Below are 12136 nucleotides of genomic sequence, written 5' to 3'. Positions count from 1 at the left end.
CCCGGCCCGGGCGGCCCGCCTCCCCGCTTCCGCCGCCGCCGCCGCCGCGGGGTGAGAGGGCGGCGGGAGGCGCTTAGGGCGGCGGCTGGTGTGTTCCCGCAGCGAGTAGCGGTAATGCTCGGTGCCTCGGCCGCCTTGCAGCTGGCTGGCCGGGTGGGCGGCTGGGGGAGAGCAGCTTCCCCGCTCCCAACACTGCGTGGTGGCAAACCCGATTGGGGTCGGAGTCCTAGAGCCTTGGAGTAGACCGCAGGGCACGCCAGGGTCAGAGGGGCTACAGGCCTCGGACCCAGATACCCCTCCCTTTGCCTGGGCAAGGCTGCACCCAGGTCTAGAGCATGCGAGGCCACTGCAGACTACGGGGGAATTAAAAACCTGGTTCTACCACCCACCTAGACTTTGGGCAAGTCACTTCACGTCTCAGCCTAGGTTCTCTTCTCTGTGAAATGAGTATGACCTCATATGACACTCCCTGGCAGTCACTGTTCTAAGTAAGCATCTTACTATATTAACTAATTTAATTCCACAACAACTCCATGAGGTAGGTACTGTTACTATCCCAATCTTTTAGACAAAGAAAATGAGGCCCAATATCACGAAGTTGGTAAAGCTAGAATTCAAACCCAGGCAAGCCTGGCTCCAGATTCCACTCTTAACCCCTCACTATACTGACAATAATAACACTTACAGAGTTTAACACACGCGAAGCACTTAGCTTAACACAGTGGTTCTCAAACTTCAGCTTGCATCAGAATCACTTGGAGGACTTGTTAAAACAGATTGCTGGGCCCCATTCTTAGAGTTTTTGATTCAGGAGTCTGGGGCAGAGCAGAATACTGCATTTCGAAAAAGTTTCTAGGTGATGGTGATGCTTATTTGAAGTGAGTGGGTAGCCATGGCACAGTTTTAGGCAGGGAAGCAACATAATCCAACTTAAGAGAACATTTACTGTTTTGTGGATAACAGATGAAAGGGAGACGGAAGAAGCCAGAAGATAGATTTTTTTTGAGCTCTCCATATTCCATCTGCTTCCTGAAATGGTGGGATGGTATCCCCCAAATGTTAACAGTGCTTGTCTCAGTAGTTGAGGCAATCAGTGATTTCTCCTAATAAGTATGTGTTAGAATAGAAGAAATCCCAACACATTTTAAAAAGGCATTTTAGAAAGGTGTCCCGCAGGGTTCCTCCCTGACCCTCTTCTCTCCTCAAACTCACTCTCCACAGATCTTATCCACTCCACTCTCATGAGCTCTCTGACCATCTAGATTCCTAAACTCATATCTGTAGACTTAACCTTTCTCCTGAGCTCCAGGCGGACCTGTGTTCAACTACCAGCTGGGCATTCTCATAGGTCCCTCCAATTCAACATAGCTCCTGCTAGAATCAACTCTTCTCACTCCCAGTCCTCTTCTTGTGTTCCCTTCCTTCATGAATGGCATCAGATCAAACAGCTGGGAGTCACCCTCGATTCCTTGTCTCTCTCCAGCAACCAGTCCAGGTCTGTTTGCTCACCATTGTATTCTTTGTACCACATACAACGGCTAGAACATAGGAGATTCTCCATAATATTTTTTGAAATCATTCGTTTTCTGGACAAATATTTATCAAATGCCAGTATAAACAAATGAATGTTACTGGTCACCAAGTCTTGTCAATCTTACCTCCTAAAGAGTCCTCCTCCATTCAGGTCTAATTCTTTTCCAACCTTACCACCAGCCGCTGTCCAGGCCATTTTAGTTTCTTGTCTTCTAGCTGGTCTCCATGACTCCAGATTTTTACCCCTTTAATTCTTTCTCCTTGCAAAATCCAGAGTATTTTTTCAAAAAGGCAAATCTGTTTTGTAAATCTCTGATTTAAAACCCTTCCATGGTTCAAGGCATACTAAGGAAAAGTATGTTACTTAAAATTACAAAGGTAACAAGCTAAAAAATAATGATAGAAATGTATAGGGCCAATGGAAGAAGGAAGTACAGAGTGTGAGGTAGATCTTATTTATCATAATAGGAAGTCAGTAGACAATGTTTAAAATTAAGACATAGTGGTATAAGTCTATTGTGGAGTTATGAGTATAAACACCAGGAAAAAATAGCTGAAAGTGGTTGCCTCTGGGGAGTGGGACTAGAGGTGGGAAAGAATAGGTTGCGGTAACTATCTTTTCATTATAAATCCTTCTGTAACCATGGGCTGGAATTACTTGGATTAAAAACCAAAATCAAGGGGCTTCCCTGGTGGCGCAGTGGTTGGGAGTCCACCTGCCGATGCAGGGGACACGGGTTCGTGACCCGGTCCGCGAAGATCCCACATGCTGCGGAGTGGCTGGGCCCGTGAGCCATGGCCGCTGAGCCTGCGCGTCCAGAGCCTGTGCTCCGCAACGGGAGAGGCCACAACAGTGAGAGGCCCGCGTACCGCAAAAAAAAAAGAAAAAGAAACCAAAATCAAGCCAAAACATAAAATGCTTTTTAGGGATCATCATTGCCCATAGAATAAAATCCCAGCACCTTAGAACCATCTTTTATAACCTTGTTACTCAAAGTGTGGTCCCTGGACCAGCAGCATGGGAGCTTGTTAGAAATGCAGAATCTCAGGCCCCACCCCAGAGTTACCGAATTGTAATCCGCATTTTAACGATTCCCAGATAATTCATGTATGCGCAGTCAAGTTTAGGAAGCATCACTTTACAAGATCAAGCATGATGTAGCCCTCTTCGGCTTCAATACCGGCTGCTCCTTTAGTCTAAATTCAGTGGCTACACTGGATGTGTGTGTGTATCAGTGGCTAGCTAAATTCCAAGCACTGTTTTAGATCCAGCTCCTCTACTCCAGGAAGCCTTCCCAAACCCTCTGTAGTTCTGTTACCAATGTTCCTTAAAATCCCACTTCCCTAACTGAGGATGCTTAACGTCACTCAGCAAACATTCATTGGGCACCTGCTGAGTGCCTGGCTGGACTAAGTGCCAGAGTCAGGAGAAGGCGCTGAGCGCTTTCAGGTGCATATCCAGCATCGCCCAGCCTCACCCATTCCGGAGCCAGTGTCAGGAGAAGGCGCTGAGCTCTTTCAGGTGCACATCCAGCATCGCCCAGCCTCACCCATTCCGGAGCCAGAGGTGTGTGCGCAGCACTCGAATGTACACACACACACACACACACACACACACACACACCCCCTCTGCGCGGCTTTTCTGAGTGTTACGGCGCCCTCCTCCCGCCCCCACACAGCGCGGGCGGGGACCCACCGGTTCCGCTCTGCACTAGCTGCTGTGAAAGGAGGACCCCTGCGAGCGGGATCCCGGCGTCCGGTCGCCCAACCCTGTTCAGGCTTAGGCCCGCATGGAGGGGACTGCGGAGTCCCAGACGCCTGACCTGCGAGACGTGGAGGGCAAGGTGGGCAGGAAGACCCCTGAAGGGCTGCTCCGCGGGCTGCGAGGCGAGTGGGAGCCGGGAACCTCTGGCGCCCTGCTACTCCCGGGGGCGCCTAGCACTGGCCACAGCCTGGGGGACAAGATCATGGCGCTGAGGATGGAGCTGGTGAGTGTGGGCTACACGGGCCAGGGGCACGGAGTCTCCAGCATGGGGCCGGAAGGGATGGACTCGCGTCCCCAGAGTTGGGCTGGAGAGGAGGGAGTTAAAATTCCCCACCTAAGTCCTCAGGATTCCTATCAGATCAATCTTTAAGCCCTGGGGTCCATTAATTGCATTCCCCAGGAAGGGTGAGTGGAGTACTGATGGGCCCTGAGCACTTGGGGTGGGAGGCTCAGGGTTTTTTCAGTTTTTTTTTTTTTTTGCCAAATAATTGGGAGGGGAGAGGTGAGGATTGGGAAGCACTGAGAACCTAGCACAGCACAAATCTTCCCCCTCTCCCCTCACTTTGGGGCCACCTCTGCCCCCAGCCACCATTATAGGGCAACCAGTTTTTTCTCCTCTTGCAAACTGGGCCCGGGGTTTGTTCCTCAGAGGCTCCAGTATCCACCACAACACTCAGCACAGAAGAGATTTGGGTGAAAACTGCCTGGGCTAGAGCCACTAAAAACATCCTCTTTCCCCAACGTTCCCCCACACCCACTTAAAATATTTGAAAGTTCCTAGAACCTTAGCAGACACAGAGTAGCAGCACCTGCCGTGTTGGTCCCATCACTGCAGACTCAGTCTCCTTCCTACCAACCCCCAAGTACACTGGATATTTGCATCTCATCTGCACTTCCTTGGGGAGAAGAGGAGAAAACAGGCACCCAACCCCTTCCCTGTTGCTGCTGGTCTAGATTCAGAGCCAAAAGGGCAGTTGGGGCCTCCCAGGCTCCCTAGGGCCCTGGTTCTGTTGAAGGGGGTGATTTACACCTGCCACCACTTTGCGGCCAATTCTAGGGAACTGAGGAATTGCCAGCCACTTTCTGGCACAGAACCAGGAGCCCACAGTGAGTGTGTCAGCTAACAGGTCTTCCTGGAGCCCCACTGTGCCCAACTCTGTGCCAGGCTGAGGGTGTGTGTGTGTGTGTGTGTGTGTGTGTGTGTGTGTGTGTATAGGGGGTGCCTTTGGGAGGGAGGTCATGGGCGCTACCTGACAGCCTGAGAGGCTGGGAGGAGAGATTTGTGGGCAAAGCAATCAGGAAAGGCTCCCTGGGGGAAGGATTTGAATGCCATATGTGCACTTGGCCTTGAAGATTGGAAGCTATTGCCAAATTCTCCAGAGTAGGGCTGTAACTGTGCCCACCTAAGGGAGGGGTCTGGCTTTGCCTCACTGTACAAACTTTAGCTCAGGGCCCAGAAAGAGCTAACTTAGAATGTCTTGCTTTGGAAACTAACTTTCACCAAGTGCATGTGCCAGGTATCATGCTGAACATTTTACAAGATATTCTCTTAGTCCTCACAGAGACTTATTAGGTATGTGATACTTTATAGATGAAGAAACTGAGGCACAGAGAGGTTAAGTAACTGCCCAAGTCATACAGAAAGTAAAAAGCAGAGCCAGGCTTTGAACCCAGGTGATTTGCCTACACTTTACATCTTCACTCTTGAGACCTGCTTTGTGCCAGATGCATTAAATGCCTTTCATGTCACTGGAGTGAGAAAAGCAGTCATTATTTTCCCATTTCACAGAGCAAACATGCTTGCAGGTGTTAAGGGGCTTGCCTGAGCTCATACTGGGAGGAGCCGTGCCTAGTCGCTCTGGCTGTCTTTTCTCTCTTTGGTGCAGATTACCTGTTCATAAACTTTAAGGGGTACATTTTAATTTTGATTGGGTCTCTCTGCATTCCTGACCTAGCCTGGCTTGGGGCCCGAGGCTGCCCACGAAGAACTCAAGGGAGGGAGCCTTCTGGGGTCCAGCACAGGGAGAGGCTCCCTATGTGCCCCACGGATTCCTACTCCATTCCTTTCTCCCTCCTCAGCAGAGGTATCTTAGGTTTCTTTATGCACTCTGCCCTACACACTGGGTGGCACCCAGGGGGACAAGGGTGGGGCAGGGGGTTTCCCCTGGAGCCGCTTGTGGCAGAACTAGTCCAAGCCCTCTAAGTACTGTCCTTCAACTGTCCCTCACTCAGCTTTCCTGCAGGGAGGGGGCAGGCCTGCCCTTGAGGCCAAGGTCATGACTGCCTCTAAGCCTCTCCCTCCCCTACTACTCCCTCCCCAAAAGTTGACTGAACCAGACAGACTCCGGGATTTGTGGGAAGGGGAAACAATGGCAACTTCCCCTACTTAATCCTCCCACCCAGAGAACTGTTGCTATGACAACCCACCCCCACAGAGCAGTTTGAGAAAAAGCTTTAGGCAAGGAGAGAGAAGGCATGGGTTCAAGTCCTGGCCCTGCTCCTGAATAATTTTGTGATCTTGAGCAGAGCCCTGACTCTCTTGGCCTCAGTTTTTCTACCTCCTGGGGGAGAGGGCGAAGGGAGAGAGGGGTAACAATAGTCTGGGAATCTCATTCTAAAACCAGGGAGCTAGGACTGAGATCTGTAGGCTTTTATCCCAGGGCTTCATTTAGATTGAGCCATGAGTGAGCCATACTTGTGATCTTAGGGCTGGTCAGAGGGTTTGGTGTGTACATGTTAAGGGGAAGAATGGGGAACCTGAATCCCCCTGGGAAGAGAATTGGGTTGGAGTGGCCTCTGAGGCTGCATCTCTCCTGAGCTGTTTATCCCCTTTCTGTTTCCAAAGAGATGGTGTGAAATGACTGTTTCTTTTTCTGGCAAGAAAGCCTTGCTTTCTTCTATTCTGGGCAGTGATGCTGTCACAGTCAGGGAATCCCACTGTCACAGGACTATAGAATCTGGTCCTCAGATTCATTTGCCGCCAACATGATAAAACCCAGCCCCCTGAACCCTGGGACCAGCAGAGGGACCAAGGATTGTAAAGACAAGAGAATCATAGAACTGAATCTGACCTACCCAATCCTAGGCTAAGCACCATAAACGAACTGGGCAGGACCTGCTGCTCCAGGGAGCTCATAGTCTGGGTTAAGGAAGAGAGAGACAGACTAGCCACTCTGGCACAGGTGCTGTTGGAACTCAGGGAGGACTTCCTGGAAGAGTCTTCATTATAGAGTGACATGGTCAGATTTGTGCTCTGGAAAGGCACAACTGAACTGGAGAAGACAAGCTGTTTCTTCTGGTTGGAATGACTCTCCGTGGCTTTGTCTGGCTAAGTCCCACATGACCTTCAAGTCTCAGCTCATGTCCTTTATTCTAGGAAGCATTTCCTGACTACTCTGGTTATGGTCCTCTAGGTACCCACAGCTCTCTGTGCAGCATTTGCATCCCCTGGCATTTTCTGCACTGAATTTTTTTTTTTTTTTTTTTTTTTGTGGTACACGGGCCTCTCACTGTTGTGGCCTCTCCCGTTGCGGAGCACAGGCTCCCGACGCGCAGGCCCAGCGGCCATGGCTCACGGGCCCAGCCGCTCCGTGGCATGTGGGATCTTCCCAGACCGGGGCACGAACCCGCGTCCTCTGCATCGGCAGGCGGACTCCCAACCACTGCGCCACCAGGGAAGCCCTTTCTGCACTGAATTTTAAGTGCTTGTGTCATTGTCTTATCTTAACCCACTAGACTGTGAACTCTCTGAGGGCAAGAAATGGTCTTTTCTTGCTTTATCTACACAATGCCATGCCTATAAGAAACACTCAATAAATATTGTTCCATGACTGAATGGCTTAATTCCACCTTAAGGAAGTGTAGGGAAGACTTCCTAGAGGAGGTGGCATTTGAGTTGTGCCTTGAATAAAGTCAGTGGGAATTCCAGTTCAAGATGGCACATTAAACACATGCGTTTACCTCCATTCCCCCCTGAAACTCCACTAAAAGCCAGTAGAAAGATTATTTTTAAAGCTGTGAAGCCATTATGACAAGAACAGGAGAGAATATGACAGGAACAAAATTTTGGAAGCCGAAAGCAGAAGGAAGAGTAGTAACTAACTTAGTAGACTTGAAAAAAGCTGAATTCCAAGCCAGCAATGAGGAGAGTTGAAAAGCAACCCATTTTGCACCTCAAAGGTCTCAGGAGTTGGTCTCAGATATTTCTAGATCTGAGGGTGCAAATAGAGCTGAACACAAAAGGGTTGATGAATGTCTGTTTAAGGATCATACTCGAGGGCTTCCCTGGTGGTGCAGTGGTTGGGAATCCGCCTGCCAATGCAGGGGACATGGGTTCGAGCCCTGGTCCAGGAAGGTCCCACGTGCTGCAGAGCAACTAAGCCTGTGTGCCACAACTACTGAGTCTGTGCTCTAGGGCCCATGAGCCACAGCTGCTGAGCCTGTGCGCCTAGAACCTGTGCTCCGCAACAAGAGAAGCCACCGCAATGAGAAGCCCACACACCACAACGAAGAGTAGCCCCCACTCACCGCAACCCGAGAAAGCCCACGTGCAGCAACAAAGACCTAACGCAGCCAAAAATAAATAAATTTTAAAAAAATACTGGTTTTCATTTATATTAGTGATATAAAATTGGGAAAAAAAAAAGAAGAATCATACTCAGGGGACTTCCCTGGTGGTCCAGTGGTAAAGAATCCACCTTACAATGCAGGGGACTTAGGTTCAATCCCTGCTCAGGGAACTAAGATCCCACATGCCGCAGGGCAACTAAGCCCGCGCACCACGACTGCTGAGCTCCCGCACCTCAACGAGAGAGCCCACATGCTGCAAACTACAGAGCCCACGCACTCTGGAGCCCACGCACCACAACTAGAGAGAGAAAACCCATGTGCCACAACTAGAGAGAAGCTTGCACGCCGCAACGAAGAGCCCGCATGCTGCAACTGAAGACCCGATGCAGCCAAAAATAAATTAAATAAACAAATAAAAAATCTTAAAAAAAAAGAAAATATTAAAAAAAAGGGACTTCCCTGGTGGCAGAGTGGTTAAGAATCCACCTGCCAATGCAGGGCACACGGGTTTGATCTCTGATCCGGGAAGATCCGACATGCCGCAGAGCAGCTAAGGCTGTGCGCCACAGCTACAGAACCTGCACTCTAGAGCCCGTGAGCCACAACTGTTGAAGCCTACATGCCTAGAGACCGTGCTCTGCAAGAAGAGGAGCCACCACAATGAGAAGCCTGCACACTGCAACGAAGAGTAGCCCTGACTAGCCGCAACTAGAGAAAGCCTGCGTGCAGCAACGAAGACCCAACGCAGCCAAAAATAAATAAATAAAAAAAATTTTTTTTAAAAAAAGCATCATACTTGGGACTTCCCTGGTGTTCCAGTGGTTAAGAATCCATCTCGGGGCTTCCCTGGTGGTGCAGTGGTTGAGAATCTGCCTGCTAATGCAGGGGACACGGGTTCGAGCCCTGGTCTGGGAGGATCCCACATGCCGCGGAGCAACTAGGCCCGTGAGCCACAACTACTGAGCCTGCGCATCTGGAGCCTGTGCTCTGCAACAAGAGAGGCTGCGATAGTGAGAGGCCCGTGCACCGCGATGAAGAGTGGCCCCCGCTTGCCAAAACTAGAGAAAGCCCTTGCACAGAAAGCCCAACACAGCAAAAATAAATTAATTAATTAATAAACTCCTACCCCCAACATCTTAAAAAAAAAAAAAAAAAGAATCCATCTTGCAATGCAGAGGACGCCAGTTCAATCCCTGATCGGGGAACTAAGATCCCACATGCCGCGGGGCAACTAAGCCCGTGCACCACAACTAGAGAGCTTATGTGCTGTGGAGCCAGCATGCCACAGCTAGAGAGAAACCCGCACACTGCAACGAAGAGCCCGCGCTGCAATCAAAGATCCTGGCGTGTCACATCTAACACCTGACGCAGCCAAAAACTAAATAAATAAAATACTAAAAAAAAAAAGAATCATACTCTAAGAATCCCTCCCCAACTGGGCAACCAAGTGCCCAGAACTCCTTTATCATCACAGAAAACTGGAAATGTAAGTTTTGGAAAGAATAGAACAGAAGGAAGGGAGGAAGGGGAAGGGAAGAAGACTGGAAGGCAGGAAGGAAGAGAGGGAGGGAGGGAAGGAGGGAAGGAAGGAGGAAAGAGGAAAGGAAGGGGGGAGAAAACAAAGCAGGAGAAGCATTTTTAGTATGAAAAATTTTGTTTAATACATTTACTTTGGTCATGGACTACATGGTTTCACTGTTAATAAATTTGTCCCCAGCACGAAATAATTGAAGATGATCTCTTTTATCCTGTGCCATTAATAGTCTGTGCAGTCTGTGGTACTTCAGTTATTTATGTCCACATCTCCTTACTGAAACTGTAAGCTTCTGTTAAGCAGGGAGAGTTTCTCCATTATCTTTGTAATTATTAGAAAATCCAGGTACCCAATAATCATTTGTTTAATTGAAGTCAACAAATATTCTTCCAAATGTTGTGATGTTCTTCCAAAAACACAAATAATTTCAGGTACAAAATTTTCTGTGCTTATGCCATAGTAGATAAGTTAACCATAGTAATATGTAAAGCCAAATAGCTACCATTTATTGATTAGTGAATACTTGTCAGGCAGTATGCTATGCCTGTTAATGCTCCTTCTATTTCTGAAAATAAACCTTTAAATTAGATAGTATCCTCTTTTTACAATGAAGAAATGATGGTTTAAAGGGAAAAAAATTCCAATTTCATATGACTCATTAATGGCAAAACTGAAACTTGAATCCAGGTCTCTTTAATTCCAGTGCCTATATTTTTCTCAGTGTACAAAGTTGGTCTGATTTCTGGCTTATCACTGTAGGTGTGACTAAAGCAGTTATTTCCTGAATAATTCAATAAACATTTATCAAGTAATATATATTTAAAAAATAATAGAACCAAAGGTCTCCAGGTTGGGAGACACCAAGCAAAGTTTGAGAGCAAGAGGGATTAAATTAAAATATACTAAATACTATGTAATACCCCTCCCAGCCTTTCCCTTACTTGGCTCCCAGAACATTGGCAGCTTTGCTTACATTATACTCTCTAGATGCGTATAATATAGTGAATGTGATGAACCCAAGAAAAACACACACACACACACACACACACACACACACACACGCACGCAAGGTACTACCTACAGGCCTTACCCAATCAAACATCCTAGCAAAATAACCCTTAGTGAGGTTCAGAGCTGGCAAGCCTCAGGCACAGAGAGTTTCCAATCAGCTTTTTAGAGACCACTCTGAAGTATAAGCAGCAGCTAAAGATTGTAAGACATCTGATGAAGCCCTTTAACTATATAGACCTATACAAACAGAAAAAAGCGACTTGAATAAAATGGAGATAATTCAGGGAGATAAGAACTTAAACAATCATTAATTATATCCTTAAAGAGATGAGATAATATTGCAGCCATGAACAAAAACAGGAAGTTATTAAAAAAACATTCAGAGAGGGCTTCCCTGGTGGCGCAGTGGTTGGGAGTCTGCCTGCCGATGCAGGGACACGGGTTCGTGCCCCGGTCCGGGAGGATCCCACATGCCGCGGAGTGGCTGGGCCCGTGAGCCATGGCCGCTGAGCCTGTGCGTCCGGAGCCTGTGCTCCGCAATGGGAGAGGCCATAACAGTGAGAGGCCCGCGTGCCAAAAAAAAAAAAAAATCAATAAGTAGTTATTTGGGAACTAGAAGGTAAGTACCAAAATAAACAGCTAAAAAAGTGATAGTAGCTGTCTTTGGAAAGTGGGATTTAGGACTAGGATGGGGGAACTGTTGCTTTTCATAATAAATCTTTGAGAACTGTTTGCTTCTTTAATCTATGTGCATCTATAACTTTTATTAAAAGTAAAGGTAGGGAATTCCCTGGTGGCGCAATGGATAGAACTCTGCACTCCCAAGGCAGGGGGCCCAGGTTCGATCCCTGGTCAGGGAGCTAGATCCCACATGCATGGCGCAACTAAGAGTTTGCATGCCACAACTAAGGAGCCTGCGTGCTGCAGCTAAGGAGCTGGCAAGCCGCAACTAAGGAGCCAGCGAGCCACAACTAAGGAGCCTGCCTGCTGCAACTAAGACCTGGTGCAACCAAATAAATAAATATTTTTTTTAAAAAAAGGTAAACCTAGGACTTCCCTGGCAGTCCAGTGGTTGACACTCTAGGCTTCCACTACAGAGGCTGCAGGTTTGGTCTCTGGTCGGGGAGCTGGGATCCCACATGCTGCACAGTGTGGCCAAAAAAAAAAAAAAAGTAAAGCTAAATAAAATGAAATTTTAAAAGTTGTGTGTGGCAGGACCTGGGGTTCCCACAGAAATATCCTAGAGGTGAAGTTAGAGGGATGGGCAAGAGCTGTATTATGACAGGCTTTTGAAGACCTGCTGCTAAAGTGCTTAGATTTTATTCTCTAAGAGCAGTGCAAAGCCTGAAAAGGTTCTTGAGCAAGGGAGCGACAAGTTCACACTTGTGCTTGGGGAAGATAACTCAGTGCATCTGAGCTAGAAGGGACCCTAGAGATTACCCAGTAAGTCAAACTTACTCCCAGTGCAGACAAGGAGACTGGTGTATAGTAAAGGGAAGCCCCGAATTCCCAGCCAGTGAGATTCTGACCCTTTGAAGCTCTAGCCAACCCTTCCCTTCCACAGCAGCTGCTACCAACATCCTGAAGGAGGACCAGGTTAGTGCCTTCTTTACCCCCCCAGCTCCTGCCTCATTTTGGCCCAGTCTACTTCCCAATTAACACTTGGCTGCCTATCAGGCTACTCTTTGAACAGGGGATTTTTTTTTTTTTTTTTTTTTTTTTTT

At 48.1% G+C, this 12136-nt stretch overlaps 1 protein-coding gene across 2 annotated transcripts in view; it reads left to right on the top strand.

Annotated features, from left to right (window-relative positions):
- Positions 1 to 3280: 3280 nt before the first annotated feature.
- The window catches only part of LURAP1 (leucine rich adaptor protein 1), a 13849-nt gene continuing 4993 nt past the window's right edge, over positions 3281 to 12136 (top strand). For both annotated transcript variants that reach the window (XR_003003400.1, XM_024746152.1), the window contains exon 1: positions 3281 to 3521. Coding sequence is in view for 1 of the 2 variants with exons in the window: in XM_024746152.1 (XP_024601920.1) it covers positions 3324 to 3521 (198 nt within the window). In the remaining variant the exon portion in view is untranslated. The remainder of the gene's footprint in view (positions 3522 to 12136) is intronic.

This window comes from Neophocaena asiaeorientalis, unplaced genomic scaffold (assembly GCF_003031525.2).
Source record: "Neophocaena asiaeorientalis asiaeorientalis breed wild unplaced genomic scaffold, Neophocaena_asiaeorientalis_V1.1 scaffold51, whole genome shotgun sequence".
Classification (NCBI taxonomy): Eukaryota; Metazoa; Chordata; class Mammalia; order Artiodactyla; family Phocoenidae; genus Neophocaena; species Neophocaena asiaeorientalis.
Note: the sequence above shows the minus strand (reverse complement) of the source record. Positions and strands in the feature narration are given on the sequence as shown.